Below are 21,759 nucleotides of genomic sequence, written 5' to 3'. Positions count from 1 at the left end.
GCCTGCCTTTATCTTGTGCAGAAACCAAGTCTTCACATCTGAGTGACACAACACTGCTCATCACAACAAGGAACCACAAGCAGGGAGACACACTTAAGACTTTATTTACAATAGTGAACATTATGTACAAGTGATTACCACCTGTGCCCAGGCTGTGCAACTACATCTTCTTAACGTTTGGCCTAAATAGCCAAGTGGTTATGATACAGGGTTTGGAACCCCAAGATCAAGAGTTCAAATCTCACAATGGCAAACTATGAAACAACGTAATTTCATCTGAAACAGATGGAAACAGGTTTGTACTTGAAAGAGTTACATCTTTGCCATTAACAGGTCCAGGCAGTGGGCTATTGACAGTGGAGTCCCGCCCGATTGTTTATCCCTCTTCCGCGGCTACGTTCGCGGCCGGATGTCCCTGGAGAGGGAGCACGCGGTGTCTGCTGGCACTCTCGAGGCCTTCCATGCCCGGTGGGCACCGCAGGGACTGGGGTGTTTTGTTGACCCCTTTAATCACATTTTGATTTAAAGTTTGTAAGTTTCCTTTAAACTTTGTTCTTGGTTTTACAGCTGACCTGAATTAGGGGCTGTGCCTGATTTATCCCAATTTTGTTAATTTGGTTTTATTGGTTTTAACTCAAAAGAGTTACATCTCCTTAATGCTTGGCCTAAATAGCCAAGTGGTTATGATACTGGGTTTATAACCCCAAGATCAAGAGTTCAAATCTCACAATGGCAAACAATGTAACTTCATCTGAAACAGATGGAAACGGGTTTGTACTCGAAAGAGTTACATATTTAGGGAGGGTGATCAGGTGCTAGTGTGCCTATGCACAGAGGTGGCGACTTTCTGCCTTCAGACCCTGCAGCGATACCTCTACGTCGAGCCTCCTCCTAGATGGTGTGCCCTGATGAAGTATTTCTTCCGTCAGGTGCACGGCCTGAATTATGACATGCAGCTCCTGTTTATAGAACAGATGGGCCTCGGTGGCTCCTTGCAGGCGTTGCCCATCTTTTACCAGGACCTGATCAAAGTCTGGAAGGTGGTCGCCTCGCGAAGCAGCTCTCCCCAGTCAGGAGTAGCGGCTATCGTCAGAGAGCCGCTGCTCAGGAATCCGCCCCTCCGTCCTTTTCAGTGGTTGGTGGAGAGGAGGGCTGTGGCCGCAGGGGTGACCAGGATCGGGGACGTGCTGGGTGGCGGAGGACTGGGCTGGATGCTCCCACAGGAGTTGGCGCGTCGCGCGTCTGTGAGTGTCCAGGTCGCAGCCGATGCCATCCAAGACCTGAGAACGGTCGTGCTCAGACCCGACGTTATTTTGGGTCTTGAGGTGGCCCAGGTGCGCGGTGGTCTTCCGTCTGAACGTTCCCCTGTTCGGACGGAATTCCACATTGGCCCCAAGCCCCGAAACCTCCCTCGGGTGCCGGTGCCCCGCAATATGAGCCGCCTCGGGGACATGCCCTCTGTGCCTTTCGGCACGGCAAAGAGGGGCTTTTTGTATGGACTGCTGCTGCACACCTTCCATTTTCTCGCCCTTGTCTGCCGCCCGGACATGCCCTGGCATGCCTTGTTGCCATCCGGCGACGGAGGCCCCCGATGGGAGGCCCTCTACGGAGGTATCCTCCCCCTTTCTATCGGGGACCTGGGTTGGAGGGTGTTGCATGCAGCAGTCCCCTATAATAGAAGAATGCATAGGTTCACGGACTCTCAGGACACGTGCCCTTTTTGCGGTCTTGTGGAGTCCATGGACCATGTATATATAGGGTGTTGTAGGCTGCACTCCCATTTTAGTTATTTGAAAAACCTTTTATTGATGTTTTGTTTGCACTTCAGCCCCACGCTCCTGACCTATGGGCACCCGGTGCGGAAGGGGGTCGGGAACGAGGAGGACCTCCTCGTGAACCTGCTCCTGGGCCTGGCCAAGTTGGCCATTAACAGATCCAGGCAGCGGGCGATCGACGGGTGAGTCCCGCCGAATTGTTTGTCCCTCTTCCGCGTCTACTTTCACTGCCAGATGTCCCTGGAGAGGGAGCACGCGGTGTCTGCTGACACGCTCGAGGCCTTCCGTGCTCGGTGGGCACCATGGGGACTGGGGTGTTTTGTTGACCCCTTTAATCACATTTTGATTTAAAGTTTGTAAGGTTCCTTTAAACTTTGTCCTTGGTTTTACAGCTGACCAGAATTAGGGGCTGTGCCTGATTTATCCCAATTTTGTTGATTTGGTTTAATTGTTTTCATTTAAAAGATTATCAAGAATTCAAATCTCACAATGGCAAACAATGAAACAATGTAACTTCATCTGAAACAGATGGAAACGGGTTTGTACTCGAAAGAGTTACATCTTCTTTACATCTATGTCGCGCCTCCTCCTAGATGGTGTGCCCTGAGGACATATTTCTTCCGTCAGGCGCATGGCCTGAATTATGACGTGCAGCTCCTGTTTATAGAACAGAGGGGCCTCGGTGGCTCCTTGCAGGTGTTGCCCGTCTTTTACCAGGACCTGATCAAAGTCAGGAACATGGTCGCCTCGCGACGCAGCTCTCCCCCGTCAGGAGTAGCGGCTATCGTCAGAGAGCCGCTGCTCAGGAATCCGCCCCTCCGTCCCTTTCAGTGGTTGGTGGAGAGGAGGGCTGTGGCCGCAGGGGTGACCAGGATCGGGGACGTGCTGGGTGGCGGAGGACTGGGCTGGATGCTCCCGCAGGAGTTGGCGCGTCGCGCATCTGTGAGTGTCCAGGTTGCAGCCGATGCCATCTAAGACCTGAGAACGGTCGTGCTCGGACCCGACGTTATTTTGGGTCTTGAGGTGGCCCAGGTGCACGGTGGTCTTCCGTCTGAACGTTCCCCTGTTCGGACGGAATTCCACATTGGCCCCAAGCCCCGAACCCTCCCTCGGGTGCTGGTGCCCCGCAATATGAGCTGCCTCGGGGACATGCCCTCTGTGCCTTTTGGCACGGCAAAGAGGAGATTTTTGTACGGACTGCTGCTGCACACCTTCCATTTTCTCGCCCTTGTCCGCCGCCAGGACACGCCCTGGCGTGCCTTGTTGCCGTTCGGCGGCGGAGGGCCCCGATGGGAGGCCCTCTATGGAGGTGTCCTCCCCCTTTCTATCGGGGACCTGGGTTGGAGGGTGTTGCATGCAGCAGTCCCCTATAATAGGAGAATGCATAGGTTCACGGACTCTCAGGACACATGCCCTTTTTGCGGTCTTGTGGAGTCCGTGGACCATGCATATATAGGGTGTGGTAGGCTGCACTCCCTTTTTAGTTATTTGAAAAACCTTTTATTGATGTTTTGTTTTCCCTTCAGCCCCACGCTCCTGATCTATGGGCACCCGGTGCAGAAGGGGGTCAGGAAGGAGGAGGACCTCCTCGTGAACCTGCTCATGGGCCTGGCCAAGTTGGCCATTAACAGGTCCAGGCAGCGGGCGATCGACGGGGGAGTCCCGCCCGATTGTTTGTCCCTCTTCCGCGGCTACGTTCGTGGCCGGAATCCCTGGAGAGGGAGCATGCGGTGTCTGCTGGCACTCTCGAGGCCTTCCGTGCCCGGTGGGCACGGCGGGGACTGGGGTGTTTTGGTGACCCCTTTAATCACGTTTTGAGTTAAAGTTTGTAAGGTTCCTTTAAATATTTGTCCTTGGTTTTACAGCTGACCTGAAATAGGGGCTGTGCCTGATTTATCCCAATTTTGTTGATTTGGTTTAATTGTTTTCATTTAAAAGATTATCAAGAGTTCAAATCTCACAATGGCAAACTATGAAACAATGTAACTTCATCTGAAACAGATGGAAACGAGTTTGTACTCAAAAGAGTTATATCTCTGCTTGGCCTAAATAGCCAAGTGGTTATGGTTCTGGGTTTGTAACCCCAAGATCAAGAGTTCAAATCTCACAATGGCAAAACTATGAAACAAAGTAACTTCATCTGAATTGGAACAGATGGAAACGTATTTGATTTATAAGATTATCAAGAGTTCAAATCTCACAACGGCAAACTATGAAACAATGTAATTTCATCTGAAACAGATGGAAACTGGTTTGTACTCGAAAGAGTTACATCTTTGCCATTAACAGGTCCAGGCAGTGGCCGATCGACGGGGGAGTTCCGCCCTATTGTTTGTCCCTCTTCCACGGCTACGTTCGCTGCCAGATGTCCCTGGAGAGGGAGCACGCGGTGTCAGCTGGCACTCTCGAGGCCTTCCATGCCCGGAGGGCACCATGGGGACTGGGGTGTTTTGTTGACCCCTTTAATCACATTTTGATTTAAAGTTTGTAAGTTTCCTTTAAACTTTGTTCTTGGCTTAACAGCTGACCTGAATTAGGGGCTGTGCCTGATTTATCCCAATTTTGTTAATTTGGTTTTATTGGTTTCTACTCAAAAGAGTTACATCTTCTTAACGCTTGGCGTAAATAGCCAAGTGGTTATGGTACTGGGTTTGGAACCCCAAGATCAAGAGTTCAAATCTCACAATGGCAAACTATGAAGCAATGTAACTTCATCTGAAACAGATGGAAATGGGTTTGTACTCGAAAGAGTTATAGGAGTCTCTTAGCTTCAATATTTCCAGTATAAAGAGCATATTTTCCTGCAGATATGGTATATTGAATAGATTCTCAGCAAAAATGCATAATACTGAATATTTTTTGGTCGTGCTCGGACCCGACGTTATTTTGGGTCTTGAGGTGGCCCAGGTGCACGGTGGTCTTCCGTCTGAGCGTTCCCCTGTTCGGACGGAATTCCACATTGGCCCCAAGCCCCGAACCCTCCCTGGGGTGCTGGTGCCCCGCAATATGAGCCGCCTCGGGGACATGCCCTCTGTGCCTTTTGGCACGGCAAAGAGGGGCTTTTTGTACGGACTGCTGCTGCACACCTTCCATTTTCTCGCCCTTGTCCGTCGCCCGGACACGCCCTGGCGTGCCTTGTTGCCGTCCGGCGGCGGAGGCCCCCGATGGGAGGCCCTCTACGGAGGTGTCCTCCCCCTTTCTATCGGGGACCTGGGTTGGAGGGTGTTGCATGCAGCAGTCCCTTATAATAAGAGGATGCATAGGTTCACGGACTCTCAGGACACATGCCCTTTTTGCGGTCTTGTGGAGTCTGTGGACCATGTATACATAGGGTGTTGTAGGCTGCACTCCCTTTTTAGTTATTTGAAAAACCTTTTATTGATGTTTTGTTTGCACTTCAGCCCCACGCTCCTGATCTATGGGCACCCGGTGCGGAAGGGGGTCGGGAAGGAGGAGGACCTCCTCGTGAACCTGCTCCTGGGCCTGGCCAAGTTGGCCATTAACAGGTCCAGGCAGCGGGCGATCGACGGGGGAGTCCCGCCCGATTGTTTGTCCCTCTTCCGTGGCTACGTTCGCTGCCGGATGTCCCTGGAGAAGGAGCACGCGGTGTCTGCTGGCACTCTCGAGGCCTTCCGTGCTCGGTGGGCACCGCGGGGACTGGGGTGTTTTGTTGACCCCTTTAATCACATTTTGATTTAAAGTTTGTAAGTTTCCTTTAAACTTTGTTCTTGGTTTTATAGCTGACCTGAATTAGGGGCTGTTCCTGATTTATCCCAATTTTGTTGATTTGGTTTTCATTTAAAAGATTATCAAGAATTCAAATCTCACAATGGCAAACTATAAAACAATGTAACTTCATCTGAAACAGATGGAAACAGGTTTGTATTCGAAAGAGTTACATTTTCTTTACCTTTACTTCGAGCCTCCTCCTGGATGGTGTGCCCTGACAACGTATTTCTTCCGTCAGGTGCACGGCCTGAATTATGACGTGCAGCTCCTGTTTATAGAACAGAGGGGCCTCGGTGGCTCCTTGCAGGCATTGCCCGTCTTTTACCAGGACCTGATCAAAGTCTGGAACATGGTCGCCTCGCGAAGCAGCTCTCCCCTGTCAGGAGTAGCGGCTCTCGTCAGAGAGCCGCTGCTCAGGAATCCAACCCTCCGTCCCTTTCAGTGGTTGGTGGAGAGAAGGGCTGTGGCCGCAGGGGTGACCAGGATCGGGGACGTGCTGGGTGGCGGTCTGGGCTGGATGCTCCCGCAGGAGTTGGCGCGGCGCGCTTCTGTGAGTGTCCAGGTCACAGCCGATGCCATCCAAGACCAGAGTACGGTCGTGCTCGGACCCGATGTAATTTTAGGTCTTGAGGTGGCCCAGGTGCGCGGTGGTCTTCCGTCTGAGTGTTCCCCTGTTCGGAAGGAATTCCACATTGGCCCCAAGCCCCGAAACCTCCCTTGGGTGCTGGTGCCCCGCAATATGAGCCGCCTCGGGGACATGCCCTCTGTGCCTTTTGGCACGACAAAGAGGAGCTTTTTGTACGGACTGCTGCTGCACACCTTCCATTTTCTTGCCCTTGTCCGCCGCCCGGACACGCCCTGGCGTGCCTTGTTGCCGTTCGGCGGCGGAGTCCCCCGATGTGAGGCCCTCTACAGAGGTATCCTCCCCCTTTCTATCGGGGACCTGGGTTGGAGGGTGTTGCATGCAGCTGTCCCCTATAATAGGAGAATGCGTAGGTTCACGGACTCTCAGGACACGTGCCCTTTTTGCGGTCTTGTGGAGTCCGTGGACCATGCATGTATAGGGTGTGGTAGGCTGCACTCCCTTTTTAGTTATTTGAAAAACCTTTTATTGATGTTTTGTTTGCACTTCAGCCCCACGCTCTTGATCTATGGGCACCCGGTGTGGAAGGGGGTCGGGAAGGAGGAGGACCTCCTCGTGAACCTGCTCATGGGCCTGGCCAAGTTGGCCATTAACAGGTCCAGGCAGCAGGCGATCGACGGGGGAGTCCCGCCCAATTGTTTGTCCCTCTTCCGCGGCTACGTTTGCGGCCGGATGTCCCTGGAGAGGGAGCACGCGGTGTCTGCTGGCACTCTCGAGGCCTTCCGTGCCTGGTGGGCACCGCAGGAACTGGGGTGTTTTGTTGACCCCTTTAATCACATTTTGATTTAAAGTTTGTAAGTTTCCTTTAAACTTTGTTCTTGGTTTAACAGCTGACCTGAATTAGGGGCTGTGCCTGATTTATCCCAATTTTGTTAATTTGGTTTTATTGGTTTTAACTCAACAGAGTTACATCTTCTTAAGGCTTGGCCTAAATAGCCAAGTGGTTGTGGTATTGGCTTTATAACCCCTAGATCAAGAATTCAAATCCGACAATGGCAAACTATGAAACAATATAACTTCATCTGAAACAGATGGAAACGGGTTTGTACTCGAAAGAGTTACAATTAGACGTGCTCCTTATGTTTTCGACTTAGTGGACGTCTGGCGAAATCTCCATCCTGACTCCAGCGTGTTCACCTTTGTGTCACCTGGAGTCGGAGCGTCCAGACTTGACCGCCTTTACGTTTCGAAGGCGTACGTGTCCTGCGTTCTGGCTGCTTCTATACAGCAGGTTCCGTGCACGGACCACCGTCTGGTGTGGGCGGAGCTCACTTCGTTCTGCGCTCGGACGGGGTCCGCGTACTGGCATTTTAATAACCTGTTGTTGGAAGACCAGCGGTTCCTGGACTCGTTCCGTCGCTTCTGGGCCGGCTGGAGAAGGAAGAGGGGAGGCTTCCCCTCCTTGAGGCTATGGTGGGACGTGGGCAAGACTCACGTCCGAGTTTTCTGTCAAGAGTACGCGAAGGGGTCGACAAAGAGACGCAAATCCAGGGTCGAGGAGTTGGAGAAGGAGGTGCTCGGCCTGGAGGCACGTCTCCGTCAGCCCGACTCGGACTCGGCCCTGCGGTCGGTGTACGATGAGAAGAAGGGCGCGCTGCGGGACCTGCAACTGATCGGGTCTCGGGGCGCGTTCGTGAGGTCGCGGATCTGTTTCCTTTTAGAGATGGACCGTGGCTCTCCCTTCTTCTACTCACTGGAAAAAAGGCACGGGGTCCGTAAGCAGCTCTTTACGCTGCTGGCCGACGACGGATCCCTTGTCTCAGATCCGGAGGGCATCAGGGCCATCGCCCGAGATTACTACACTGCCCTGTTCTCTCCGGATCCGTCCAGTGAGGAAGCTTGCAGAGTTTTGTGGGAGGACCTGCCGCAGGTCGGCCCGGAGTGCGCCGGAAAGCTCGACTCCCCTATAAGTCTGGGGGAGCTGACCGGCGCACTCGACGGTCTTTCTAGGGGCAAAACCCCGGGACTAGACGGGCTGACCGTGGAGTTCTTCAGGGCGTTCTGGGACGTCTTGGGGAGCGACTTCGCGGGGGTCCTGGGGGAGAGCATTGCTACCGGGGAGATGCCCCTTTCGTGGCGCAGGGCCGTGATTGCCCTGCTGCCGAAGAAGGGGGATCTCCGCCTTCTTAAAAACTGGCGCCCGGTCTCCCTCCTCAGCACGGACTACAAAATCTTCGCCCGAGCCATGTCTTCTCGGCTCGGCACCGTGCTGGACCACATGATCCACCCTGACCAGTCCTACACCGTCCCGGACCGAACCATTTATGATAACATCCATCTGGTCCGGGACATCATCCACCATTCCCAGAGGGCTGGTCTGTCGAGCGCCTTCCTGTCTCTCGATCAGGAGAAGGCGTTCGACAGGGTGGATCACGAATACTTACTCGGAACTCTGCGAGCTTTCGGGTTCGGGACGCATTTTGTCGCCCGGATCCGACTTCTGTACACCGCCGCGGAGTGTCTAGTGAAGGTTAACGGGTCCCTGACGGCGCCCCTTCGCTTTGGGAGAGGGGTACGTCAGGGCTGCCCCCTGTCTGGCCAGTTGTATTCTATTTGCGTGGAGCCTTTCCTGCGCCTCTTGCGGAGGAGGTTGTCGGGATTGGTTCTGCGTGGGCCGGGCATCGGGGTGGTCCTTTCGGCTTACGCCGATGACGTGCTCCTTATGTTTAGTGACCCGGCTGACCTGCGGAGGATGCGCGAGTGCCAGGAGGTCTACTCTGCCGCTTCTTCTGCCAGGATCAACTGGGGTAAATGTTCCGGACTCCTGGTCGGTCAGTGGCAGATGGATCCCCTACCCGAGGAGCTCAGGCCTTTCACCTGGAGCAGGACCAGCCTCCTCTCCCTGGGGGTTCATCTCTGCCCCGCTGAGGAATCCTGGCCGGCAAACTGGCAGGAACTGGAGACGAAAGTCACCGCTCGCCTGCGGCGCTGGACAGGACTGCTCCGAGTGCTATCTTACCGAGGTCGAGTTCTGGTCATAAACCAGCTGATCGCCGCCATGTTGTGGTATCGGCTGGTCACTTTGACCCCTCCCCCGGACTTTGTCACAAGAATCCAGAGATTGTTAGTCGACTTCTTCTGGGACAAAAGATTGCACTGGGTCGCTGCCGAGGTTCTGAGTCTCCCGCTTAGGGAGGGTGGTCAGGAGCTAGTGTGCCTACGCACACAGGTGGCGACTTTCCGCCTTCAGACCCTGCAGCGATACCTCTACGTCGAGCCTCCTCCTAGATGGTGTGCCCTGATGACGTATTTCTTCCGTCAGGTGCACGGCCTGAATTATGACGTGCAGCTCCTGTTTATAGAACAGCTGGGCCTCAGTGGCTCCTTGCAGGCGTTGCCCGTCTTTTACCAGGACCTGATCAAAGTCTGGAAAGTGGTCGCCTCGCGACCCAGCTCTCCCCCGTCAGGAGTAGCGGCCATCGTCAGAGAGCCGCTGCTCAGGAATCCGCCCCTCCGTCCTTTTCAGTGGTTGGCGGAGAGGAGGGCTGTGGCCGCAGGGGTGACCAGGATCGGGGACGTGCTGGGTGGCGGAGGACTGGGCTGGATGCTCCCGCAGGAGTTGGCGCGACGCGCGTCTGTGAGTGTCCAGGTCGCAGCCGATGCCATCCAAGACCTGAGAACGGTCGTGCTCGGACCCGACGTTATTTTGGGTCTTGAGGTGGCCCAGGTGCACGGTGGTCTTCCGTCTGAGCGTTCCCCTGTTCGGACGGAATTACACATTGGCCCCAAGACCCGAAACCTCCCTCGGGTGCTGGTGCCCCGCAATATGAGCCGCCTCGGGGACATGCCCTCTGTGCCTTTTGGCACGGCAAAGAGGGGCTTTTTGTACGGACTGCTGCTGCACACCTTCCATTTTCTCGCCCTTGTCCGTCGACCGGACACGCCCTGGCGTGCCTTGTTGCCGTCCGGCGGCGGAGGCCCCCGATGGGAGGCCCTCTACGGAGGTGTCCTCCCCCTTTCTATCGGGGACCTGGGTTGGAGGGTGTTGCATGCAGCAGTCCCTTATAATAAGAGGATGCATAGGTTCACGGACTCTCAGGACACATGCCCTTTTTGCGGTCTTGTGGAGTCCGTGGACCATGTATACATAGGGTGTTGTAGGCTGCACTCCCATTTTAGTTATTTGAAAAACCTTTTATTGATGTTTTGTTTGCACATCAGCCCCACGCTCCTGATCTATGGGCACCCGGTGCGGAAGGGGGTCGGGAAGGAGGAGGACCTCCTCGTGAAACTGCTCCTGGGCCTGGCCAAGTTGGCCATTAACAGGTCCAGGCAGCGGGCGATCGACGGGGGAGTCCTGCCCGATTGTTTGTCCCTCTTCCGTGGCTACGTTCGCTGCCGGATGTCCCTGGAGAAGAAGCACGCGGTGTCTGCTGGCACTCTTGAGGCCTTCCGTGCTCGGTGGGCACCGCGGGGACTGGGGTGTTTTGTTGACCCCTTTAATCACATTTTGTTTTAAAGTTTGTAAGTTTCCTTTAAACTTTGTTCTTGGTTTTACAGCTGACCTGAATTAGGGGCTGTGCCTGATTTATCCCAATTTTGTTGATTTGGTTTTCATTTAAAAGATTATCAAGAGTTCAAATCTCACAATGGCAAACTATGAAACAATGTAACTTCATCGGAAACGGGTTTGTACTCAAAAGAGTTACAGCAAGTCCCTGTCTTGGCCTAAATAGCCAAGTGATTATGCGCCGCCATATGAACACACTCGACCTCTCCCTCCAGCATCGCCGTACCCTTTTGAGTTCTGATCATAAACCAGCTGATCGCCGCCATGTTGTGGTATCGGCTGGTCACTTTGACCCCTCCCCCGGACTTTGTCACAAGAATCCAGAGATTGTTAGTCGACTTCTTCTGGGACAAAAGATTGCACTGGGTTGCTGCCGAGGTTCTGAGTCTCCTGCTTAGGGAGGGTGGTCAGGCGCTAGTGTGCCTACGCACACAGGTGGCGACTTTCCGCCTTCAGACCCTGCAGCGATACCTCTACGTCGAGCCTCCTCCTAGATGGTGTGCCCTGATGACGTATTTCTTCCGTCAGGTGCACGGCCTGAATTATGACGTGCAGCTCCTGTTTATAGAACAGCTGGGCCTCGGTGGCTCCTTGCAGGCGTTGCCCGTCTTTTACCAGGACCTGATCAAAGTCTGGAAAGTGGTCGGCTCGCGACGCAGCTCTCCCCCGTCAGGAGTAGCGGCCATCGTCAGAGAGCCGCTGCTCAGGAATCCGCCCCTCCGTCCTTTTCAGTGGTTGGCGGAGAGGAGGGCTGTGGCCGCAGGGATGACCAGGATCGGGGACATGCTGGGTGGCGGAGGACTGGGCTGGATGCTCCCGCAGGAGTTGGCGCGACGCGCGTCTGTGAGTGTCCAGGTCGCAGCCGATGCCATCCTAGACCTGAGAACGGTCGTGCTCGGACCCAACGTTATTTTGGGTCTTGAGGTGGCCCAGGTGCGCGGTGGTCTTCCGTCTGAACGTTCCCCTGTTCGGACGGAATTCCACATTGGCCCCAAGCCCCGAACCCTCCCTCGGGTGCTGGTGCCCCGCAATATGAGCCGCCTCGGGGACATGCCCTCTGTGCCTTTTGGCACAGCAAAGAGGGGCTTTTTGTATGGACTGCTGCTGCACACCTTCCATTTTCTCGCCCTTGTCCGTCGACCGGACACGCCCTGGCGTGCCTTGTTGCCGTCCGGCGGCGGAGGCCCTCGATGGGAGGCCCTCTACGGAGGTGTCCTCCCCCTTTCTATCGGGGACCTGGGTTGGAGGGTGTTGCATGCAGCAGTCCCTTATAATAAGAGGATGCATAGGTTCACGGACTCTCAGGACACATGCCCTTTTTGCGGTCTTGTGGAGTCCGTGGACCATGTATACATAGGGTGTTGTAGGCTGCACTCCCTTTTTAGTTATTTGAAAAACCTTTTATTGATGTTTTGTTTGCACTTCAGCCCCACGCTCCTGATCTATGGGCACCCGGTGCGGAAGGGGGTCGGGAAGGAGGAGGACCTCCTCGTGAACCTGCTCCTGGGCCTGGCCAAGTTGGCCATTAACAGGTCCAGGCAGCGGGCGATCGACGGGGGAGTCCCGCCCGATTGTTTGTCCCTCTTCCGCGGCTACGTTCGCTGCCGGATGTCCCTGGAGAAGGAGCACGCGGTGTCTGCTGGCACTCTCGAGGCCTTCCGTGCTCGGTGGGCACCGCGGGGACTGGGGTGTTTTGTTGACCCCTTTAATCACATTTTGATTTAAAGTTTGTAAGTTTCCTTTAAACTTTGTTCTTGGTTTTACAGCTGACCTGAATTAGGGGCTGTGCCTGATTTATCCCATTTTTGTTGATTTGGTTTTCATTTAAAAGATTATCAAGTGTTCAAATCTCACAATGGCAAATTGTGAAACAATGTAACTTCATCTGAATAGGAACAGATGGAAAATGTGTAAAAAGCGTGGCCTAAACAGCCAAGTGGTTATGGTACTGGGCTGTAACCCCAAGATCAAGTGTTCAGATCTCACAATGGCAAACTATGAAACAATGTAACTTCATCTGTAACAGATGGAAACGGGTTTGTACTCGAAAGAGTTACATCTTAAGTGCTTGGCTTAAATAGCCAAGTGGTTATGGTACTGGGTCTGTAACCCCCAGATGAAGAGTTCAAATCTGACAATGGCAAACTATGAATCTATGTAACTTCATCTGTAACAGATGGAAACAGGTTTGTACTCGAAAGAGTTACATTTTCTTAACGCTTGGCCTAAATAGCTAAGTGGTTATGGTACTGGGCTTTTAACCCCCAGATCAAGTGTTCAAATCTCACAATGGCAAACTATGAAACAATGTAACTTCATCTGAAACAGATGGAAATGTGTTTGTACTTGAATGAGTTACATCTTCTTAACCTTCCTAACCCTGCTGTTACATCTTCACGCGGTGTCTGCTGACACGCTCGAGGCCTTCCGTGCTCAGTGGGCACCGCGGGGACTGGGGTGTTTTGTTGACCCCTTTAATCACATTTTGATTTAAAGTTTGTAAGGTTCCTTTAAACTTTGTCCTTGGTTTTCAGCTGACCTGAATTAGGGGCTGTGCCTGATTTATCCCAATTTTGTTGATTTGGTTTTCGTTTAAAAGATTATCAAGTGTTCAAATCTCACAATGGCAAACTATGAAACAATGTAACTTCATCTGAAACAGATGGAAATGTATTTGTACTCAAAAGAGTTACATCTTCTTAACCTTCCTAACCCTGCTGTTACATCTTGGTGCTCCCTCAACATCCACAGCAGAGGTGGAAGAAGCTTATTAATTGCTGTGCCCTGTCTGTGATGACCTTGACTAGCCTCCTCTGGAGAGCCAAGACCTGGAGGGCCCCGGCCTGCTTTCAGGGTCCTGTTGTGTGGCAGTGACTCCCTCCCCGGCCTGTGGAGCTGGAGCTGCTGGGGTCACAGGAAGAGGGGATTCGGATGGGCAGGACACTCCCGGAGTCAGCTGGGTGGGATGGCCCAGGGTGTGCACCTGCTGATCCTCCTTCCTATGGGTGTCCGAGGGCTACTGGCTGACTCCTTGAGGAGAATGGGAAGCTGGAGTGAGATCAAGCTGCCCCGCACCCCTCTCACGTTGATACTGTTGGGGGCCAACTGTGGCATCAGCGATGGAGTTCAGTCCGCCCAGCAGTGCAGTACCAATGTCCTGGAGCAAGGTCTCCATGGCAGTTGCCATTGTACCAGTGTTGACTTCGGTGTTTTGGCATGCCGGCACTATCATCTCAAACTGAAGCTGAATGGACTCCTCCATTGTGCCTTGCAATCTGAGGAGTGCAGCGGACATCCCTTCCTGATGTTCCTGAGCTGGTCTTTGCTGTTCCAGCAACTGAGGTATGACCGAGTCCAGAGGCTCCTCATCTGACTCAAACTCAGCAGATTTCTGGCCTCCAACAGTCCTCTGGGTGCTGGAAATCTGGGAAGTTCCTGCCACTGCCAGTTGTGGATCAGACAGTGCAATGTGCTCACCAGATTGTGAGCCCAAGGCTAATCTAGTACTAGGTCCCACTGAGGTGTGTGTCCCTGTGCTGGTGGAGGGTGTGGATGAGCGCTGTGACAGGGCTTTAATGAGGCTTTCATCAGATTTTTCTTCCGAGGTGTCTTCGGGGCTTGAGTCGAGGACCTGGATCATGGACCCAGTCGTCTGCTTCCCAGATGTGCCTGCAAAAACAAGGAGAGATAATTAGTGGATGGCAGGGGCTGCAGAACAGGTGAACTGACTCACAGCATTTTTGTCTGATCAATGTTGCACTGCTGGATTCTCACTTGGTTGAGCACCGCCAACCTCACCGTCAGCACAGGAATGGTTGAGATTGTCACCGGCCAGCCGGATGATTCTATTTTCAAAGTCTGTGAGGACATTGATGTCGGGCATTTCTCCACCAGTTTACAACCTCTCCCTTTCGTTGTGTGCCAGCTTGTTCTGCATGAATACAGGTGGAAAGGCGTAAGCAGGATACCTGCCAAGTCTGGCATACGTGGGCGGTGAGTGGTGCCATGGATGGGATGAGGATACAATCCGGAGGGCAGATAAAGATGTGCATGAGAGTGAATGGTGTAGTCTTTTGAACTAGTGAGTGAGTCCCTGTGGATGTGTGATGGGTTTGTCAGTGTGTGAGTGGAGAGCGATGAGAAGAGTGACTTACCCTGCCGGAACGGAGGACATAATTCATCCTCTTTCGGCACTGGGTGGCTGTCCTCTTTTGCAGGGCACTGGCACTGACCACCACTGCCACTGCCTCCCAAGCTGGATTGGTGACCTTACTTGCTGGTCTTCGCCCAGAGTGGGTGTAGAGGACTTCACAATGGACCTCCACAATGTCTATTAGGTGCCCAAGGGAGGCGCCCCTAAATTTGAGGGCAGCATGTTTCCTCCCTTTGGCAGCCATGACTTTGCAGCAGTTTCCGATGCCGTAGAGAGTGCTAGCTCCGTGTAGCAGCATCCTTTAAATATGGTGCCTGGAATACTGAAGGCCTGAGGTGACATTGGGGCAGGCGAATCAGAGGCCACGCCTCCAACAACCCAGTGTGTTTCCCGGCAATGCATTATTAATTAGGTGGGCTGCACCTGGAATGCAACGATACTGCGCGAAAAGCTGCCATTGAGGCCAGCGGGTAAAATGTCCTTTTTCCCACCCTTTACCACAGTGTAAATCTGGGATGATTCCACCCTTTGTGTCTGCCTTAGATCCTGGGGGATATATTAGACAAGAGCCGAAAACAAGTGAGGGGATTGCTGAGCGTAATTAACCCACAGCCATTTGTTCTGGTGCAGGGAGCACACAACTTAGAGCTGCCTGCTCATTTAAATGATTGCAGCATGCAGCCAGAACCGATCATAGTGCTGAGCAGCTATACACCTCAGTAGGAGGTGCAAAATCATGAAAATCTAGTTCAGGGCCATCTGCAGTAATCAATCCTGTGCCTCTTAAAGGGGAGATGAATTTTGGTTGAAGCAGATGCTAGAATTCATTGCACAAAAGACTGACCTGGCAAAGATACAGAATGGCACAATATGGCAGGGAACAGGAAATAAGGATTTCCAATGTAGCACTGGAAGTCTTTGTGCAAGTGCTGGAGAAGTGGAAAGAGATCCTCTATCCACAGGGGTCCAAGAGGCTCTCCAGACAAACTTTAAGAAGGCAATGGGAGCAGGTAGCCATGCAGTCAGTCCAGTCAAAGTAGCTGAAGGAACTGGATGCAGTACCAAAAGAAGCTGAATGAGCTCACACGAGTGAATGCTTTTTCGAATGCAACATTCCAACATCTGCACCACTAGCCTGAGATACTGCTCAATGCACCACATTCCCACCTCTGACCTACCAACCATTTCCATCAATCAGGACTCACATCTAATATACATAGCTTCACCAGCCCCTCATACACTTACACTACTGTAAGCATCACACCCCCATCTCACAGCTAGAACACACTACCAGTTCTTACCCATGACAGCCACATCATGCGAAATCAACGTATGACATTCACTGATATTTACCTCTATCTTGCAGGATAAGGATCTGAATAACTGAAGGCAGCAGCAGCTCACCAGCAGGGGACAGGCACCACTGTATGCCCCATCCACATGATGGCAATAGAGCAGCTAGGACTGAGGCTGTGGCCAGCAGTGGGGCTGATAGGATTAAAGATGATGGTATTCTCATTCCTAATCCTCCTCCGCATCCAGAATCCTACACATGACATCTGGGTTCGCTTGCCCCAATTTCTAATATAGCCTGCTCCCTCGGACCCAAAATCCAACATCGGGGCAGCAACATTTTCATAAGTTGGATTTGTGGAGCCGAGAATTTTCCTGACTCTGCACACCTGATTCACGGACAAAAATCCAAGACATAGCGACCAACTTAGAAAGTGACATGGCACATACTTTGGAGGGAAGCATAGAGATGGGACCTGCACATAGTGTGCCACTGGGCACAAACAGCCTGCAGCCAGAGCAGGGGAAAAGAGACTTGCTGATGCCAGCTCCACAGAAAGCACAGTAGCACATGTGTTCTGCAGGAGAGGACTCCATACGAGGACTTCAGTGAGATGGCCTGCAGGAAAAGGCTGATGGGATGCACACTGAAATACTTGATACGCTGGCAGGACTGCCAGAAAGCCTGCAGTCACTGTTAGAGGACATGGCGCAGTCGGCACCAATTTGGCACAGGGCTTTCCCAGTCAGCTACCCATGCTGAGATGGTGTAATCCAAAGCCAGGTCTCCAAGATCCACAGCTGTTCCAGGTCATCCTCAAGGCCATCTTAAATATCCTCTACTGCAGCCTTTCACTAGCCATGCTGCAGCCATTGGGGTAGCACTGCATACAATCACTAGGACAGGCAAAGGCACCCACAAGACAGGCATTGAAGAAATACAGAAGGGTAATTAGTAACTTTTGTACGGAACATTGGATCGTTTGTTTGATAAAGTTGGTTTGGAATATTTGTTTTGAGGTGGCTTTTACTTCAAACAACAGAACATTGTGATGGTCAATAACAGAGCGAAGCTTAAGAGTGGAACTGTTCGTGAATGGGAAATTGTGGTATGTTCACTGGGTACTGTAGTCAGATGAACCAATCATGGACATCCAGACTGGGATGTGTTGGCTGCTTCGTCTTCCTTCTCCTCTTTCCCCTTGGCCGCTTTTTGTATATCTGAAGGCTTCGGTTGTGGGTTCACGATGGTGTGACAGCAGGACAAATTGTGCCTGACACTTTGGTGAGTTCGGCACGGTTCCTTCAGAACGGACTAGTCAATGGAAGCATTGTTTAAGCCCCGATGGTCTGCTCAATAATGGTCTGTGGGGCAGAATGGCTCTTGGTATATGCATGCTGCCCGCACGTGCTTTGGTTGCGCATGACAGTCATAGCAAGTTGCTCAGCGGATAACCCACTAACTACCCTTTGGTTTGACATGGTGGCTCAAATGCTGAGGAAATGGTGGAGTGGCACAAATGGCAGTCATCATGACTGTTGTCAGGATATCGGGCATTTACCTACATGATTTGCTAAGCATGATCATGCACCAGCTGCACATTCAGGAAGCAGAATCTCCTGTGGTTGAGGTACATTCCAACATTTAAATGCAACATGTACAAAGTAACATGTGTCCAGTCAATGGCACCCTGCACCATGGAGAAGCCCACTATCCTCTCTCTCCAAGCCACTCACCAACCTGGCTTGGGAATATATCGCCGTTCCCTCTGTGTCGCTAGGTCAAAATCCTGGAATTCGCTCCCCAACAGCACTGTGGGTGTACCTACACCACATGGACTGCAGCAGCTCACCAAGGGCAATTAGAGATGGGCAATAAATGCTGGTCCAGCCAGCAAAGCCTACAACCCCTGAAAGAATAAAAATAAAATCCTGCCAAAGCAACGTACATGCTCTGCCTGTTACTCCCTGGAAAAGGAGAATGCAACATGTTCCTCACTCCTGGCACATCTTTATCTAGTAGTGGATGGTGAACTATGTTAGAGATGCCACCCACTCCAATATGGAAGAGGTCTGACAAGAAAAAATTTCATAGCCACAGTCACCTTCACAGCCATTGGCAAATCCATGACCACCCTGCTCTCAGGCTGCAGGTGTGCCAGCAACAGGGGTCAGGTTTCAATGAGGACGTCACACACAACACACAAAAGCAAAATACTGCAGATGCCTGAAATGTGAAATAAAAACAAAGTGCTGGAAATGATCAGCAGGTCAGACAGCACTGTGGAGAAGGACAGAGTTAATGTTTCAGGTTGAAATGATCTTTCATTAGAACCTAATCAAAGGTCATCTCGACTTGAAACATTGATTCTCTTTCTCTCCACAGGTGCTGCCTGCCCTGCCTGAGTGTTTCCAGCATCTTTCATTTTTCTTATTACATCGCACACATTGTTCCTCACTGAGGTTGAATTTCAGGTAGTAGATTTACTCCCTGGCCACCATGACCTCCTAAATTTCCCACAAAATAAATCTGAAATGCCAGATAATCAAAATGGTATTAGAATATTTCAGTTAGCACAAAATTGAATATTTACTTTCATTGAATTACTGATGTTTATTGCTGCTTACCATAATTTTCGATGTGCTGACAACACTGCTGCACTATTCTGGGGACCTGCTGGAAGATGGGGTTTAGACTGAGCTTTTGTTTGGTCTTCCTTACACTTTTCCTTTCTAGTTCCATTGGTAGAGAGAGCTGAAGGGCTTCTAGCAATCGTGACTGATTGTCATCCAGGTCAGTGATGGAGTCGACAGACACTGCACCCTGCAAAAATAAGTCCATAGAAATTATTCCACATTCCAGCAGAGTGACTGTTAGATATGTGACAATACATTAATCTAGAACATGGTTAGCTCACTGTGGCCAAGCAAAGATCTCTGTAGTAATTATGGTTTTATCTTATGTGTAGTATGCCTTAAAGAAGAATGTTATAAAGGAGGATCACATGATCTTGTGTAACCAATAGAAGAGGAGCATGGGCTACCTCGGTGGTCAGTAGTCTGTAGTAGGTAAATAAGCATAATGTTTTCCACCTAAGAATTGTTTGCTGATCAACTCTATCTATTGTGCCAACTCAGCCATCCCACAACAAGCGTACAACTGGGATCCACAAGTCCCAACAAACTGACGATGAAGATAAAGTAAGGATAAAGCATTAATAAAGCGAGGATAAATCAAGGATAATAGGAGGATACAACAAACTGGCGCAGAGAATAAAATAAATTAATGGAAGAAATCAAGAGAAATGAAATCGGGCTGTACCTCACATAGCAATTGTAAGTAGAAGCTCCATTCAAATCGTCAAAGCAATTCCCTCACAGAATGCTGCAATTTGGAAGAACTGATCCTTTTGATCTAGCCGCAGACGTTTGGTCTCATTACACTGAATGCCTCACGTTCTTTTTCCAAGTGAGCAAGATTACAGGAGAAGAGAAGAGGCGAGCGATCCTCTTATCTACATGTGGGAATAAAGCCCACAGCTTGATTCGAAGTTTTGCGGCACCCAGTCCCTCAGATTCAAAAAGGTTTGATAAATTGCTGGACCAAGGGCCATTACCAGCCAAAGCCCTTGGTAGTGATGCAACGGTTCAAGTTTAACTCAAGAAATAGAGTCCTGGGGAGACAGTTGCTTGTTATGTGGTAACTTTGAAGTAGTTAACAGAACATTGAGAGTTTGGTACATCTTTAAACGGCCTGCTCAGGGATCGTTTAGTGTGCGGTTTGAATGAGGACACGATATAGGAGAGGTTACTGTTGGAAACAAATTTAGATTTTAAGGAGGTTCCAGAGATAGCACTGGCCATGGAAAGCACAGTGAGGGATTCAAAAGCCATACAGGGAGTGCAAAATGGCGCCATCCTCCATGTTGGGTGCCAAGTCCCAGCCAAAAAGGACATGAAAATGCAAGACTCTGCTGAGAAGTGGGAAACAGCTACCGCTAGCAGAAAAATAAAAAGAAATGACTTAGCAGCAAAAACAAGGAATATTGCAATAGAAGTGGAAACAAGCAGCCTTATAATGATTGGCAGTTTAAAAAAATTGAATGTATTCACTGTTATTGAAATGGACACTTAATGAAACAATGCAAAGAAAGGGCCAGGCAAATTTTCAAACAAAAGAAAAGGCCCCGTAAGATCTACAATGTAGAAGAGCCTGAAGCAACAAATTCAAATATTTATTCATTGTTTAATTTGAAGGTTGGAAAGACAGGACCAATCCATGTAACAGTGAAAGTAAATGGCAAACCTGTTTGAATGGAACTGGACTTTCACTACAGTAATTGGGGAACATACCTTCAGATATCCAAATTATGGGGAACATCAATTAAATTTAGAAGAAACCGATGCCAAATTAAAAACATATATGGGTAAAGATATCCAAGTCAAAGGCATAAGCAGGGTAACTGTGAACTCTGGAAGCCAATCGGTAAAGCTACTCTTGATGGTGGTAGCAGATGAGGGGCCAAGCCTCCTGGGTGAAACTGGCTAAAGGAGATTAAGTTAGAATAGGCTGAAATTTTCCAATTAAGAGCAAGTGGGTTACCAGAGCTGCTACAAAAATACGCTATAGTCTTCAAGGACAAATTTGGGAAGAACCAGTGGTTGCAAACAAAAATTCATGTGGATCCAGAGGCAACCTCCCAATTCATGAAGTTGAGGCCAGTACCTTACACACTGCGAGAAAAGGTCAAAACCGAACTAGACAGCTTAGAGAAACTGGGCATTATACAACCTGTGCAGTTCTCAGGATGGGCAGCGCCCACAGTCCCCACCCTTAAACCCGACCAAAGTGTCTGAATTTGTGGAGACTACAAATTGACGGGTAATAAAGAGGCTACGCTAGACAGACAGCCCATATCAAAAATCGAAGACCCTGTATGCCAAGATGGCAGATGGAACCACCTTAACGAGTCTTGATATGAGTCATGCTTATCAACAACTAGAGTTAGATGATACCTTCCAGGAATTTGTTGCAATTAATACCCACAAAAGGTTATACCAATATACTCGATTGCCTTTCAGCACTTGCTCAGCTTACGCCATCTTCCAAAGAACAATGGAAAGTTTACTGCAGGGGCCACCCCAGGTTGTAGTCTATTTAGACAAATTCTGGTGACAGGATTAACTGAAAAAGAGCATTTGGCAAACTTAGAAGAAGCCTTAAAACATTTCTTCCAGGTTGGAGTGCGTTTAAAAAAAGAAAAGTGCACATTCCAATCAAGGGAGGTAATCTACTTGGGTCACCGGGCAAATTCACAGGGTATCCACATGGTTGAGGAGAAAGTGAGAGCCATAAGAGAGGCACCTGCACCAAAGAACACTCAGAGCTCAAATCATTCCAAGGAGTGATCAACTATTATGGGTGGTTCTTAACAATTTGTCTACAGTCCTGGCTCCCTGCATTATCTACCCTAAAAGAACCAACATTGGTCTTGGGAGGCACCCCAGAAAGAAGCTTTCATAAAGGTGAAACAATTGTTGCACTTGTCCAACCTATTGATGCATTATGACCAGAGGAAAGAATTGGTGTTGACACGTGATGCATCCCCCTACGAAGTGATGGCATGGAACAGCATATAGGATAAGTATCAAGAAC

The 21,759-nt window shown here is 50.7% G+C and overlaps 1 protein-coding gene across 3 annotated transcripts in view; it reads right to left on the bottom strand.

Moving 5' to 3' along the window:
- Positions 1–21,759, bottom strand: part of arhgap36 (Rho GTPase activating protein 36) — a 329,472-nt gene that overhangs the window by 52,790 nt on the left and 254,923 nt on the right. For all 3 annotated transcript variants that reach the window (XM_041196093.1, XM_041196092.1, XM_041196094.1), the window contains exon 5: positions 18,732–18,927. In XM_041196093.1, the coding sequence (XP_041052027.1) occupies positions 18,732–18,927 (196 nt within the window). The remainder of the gene's footprint in view (positions 1–18,731; positions 18,928–21,759) is intronic.

Source organism: Carcharodon carcharias, chromosome 9 (genome assembly GCF_017639515.1).
Source record: "Carcharodon carcharias isolate sCarCar2 chromosome 9, sCarCar2.pri, whole genome shotgun sequence".
Classification (NCBI taxonomy): domain Eukaryota; kingdom Metazoa; phylum Chordata; class Chondrichthyes; order Lamniformes; family Lamnidae; genus Carcharodon; species Carcharodon carcharias.
This window is presented reverse-complemented; position numbering and strand designations above follow the sequence as displayed.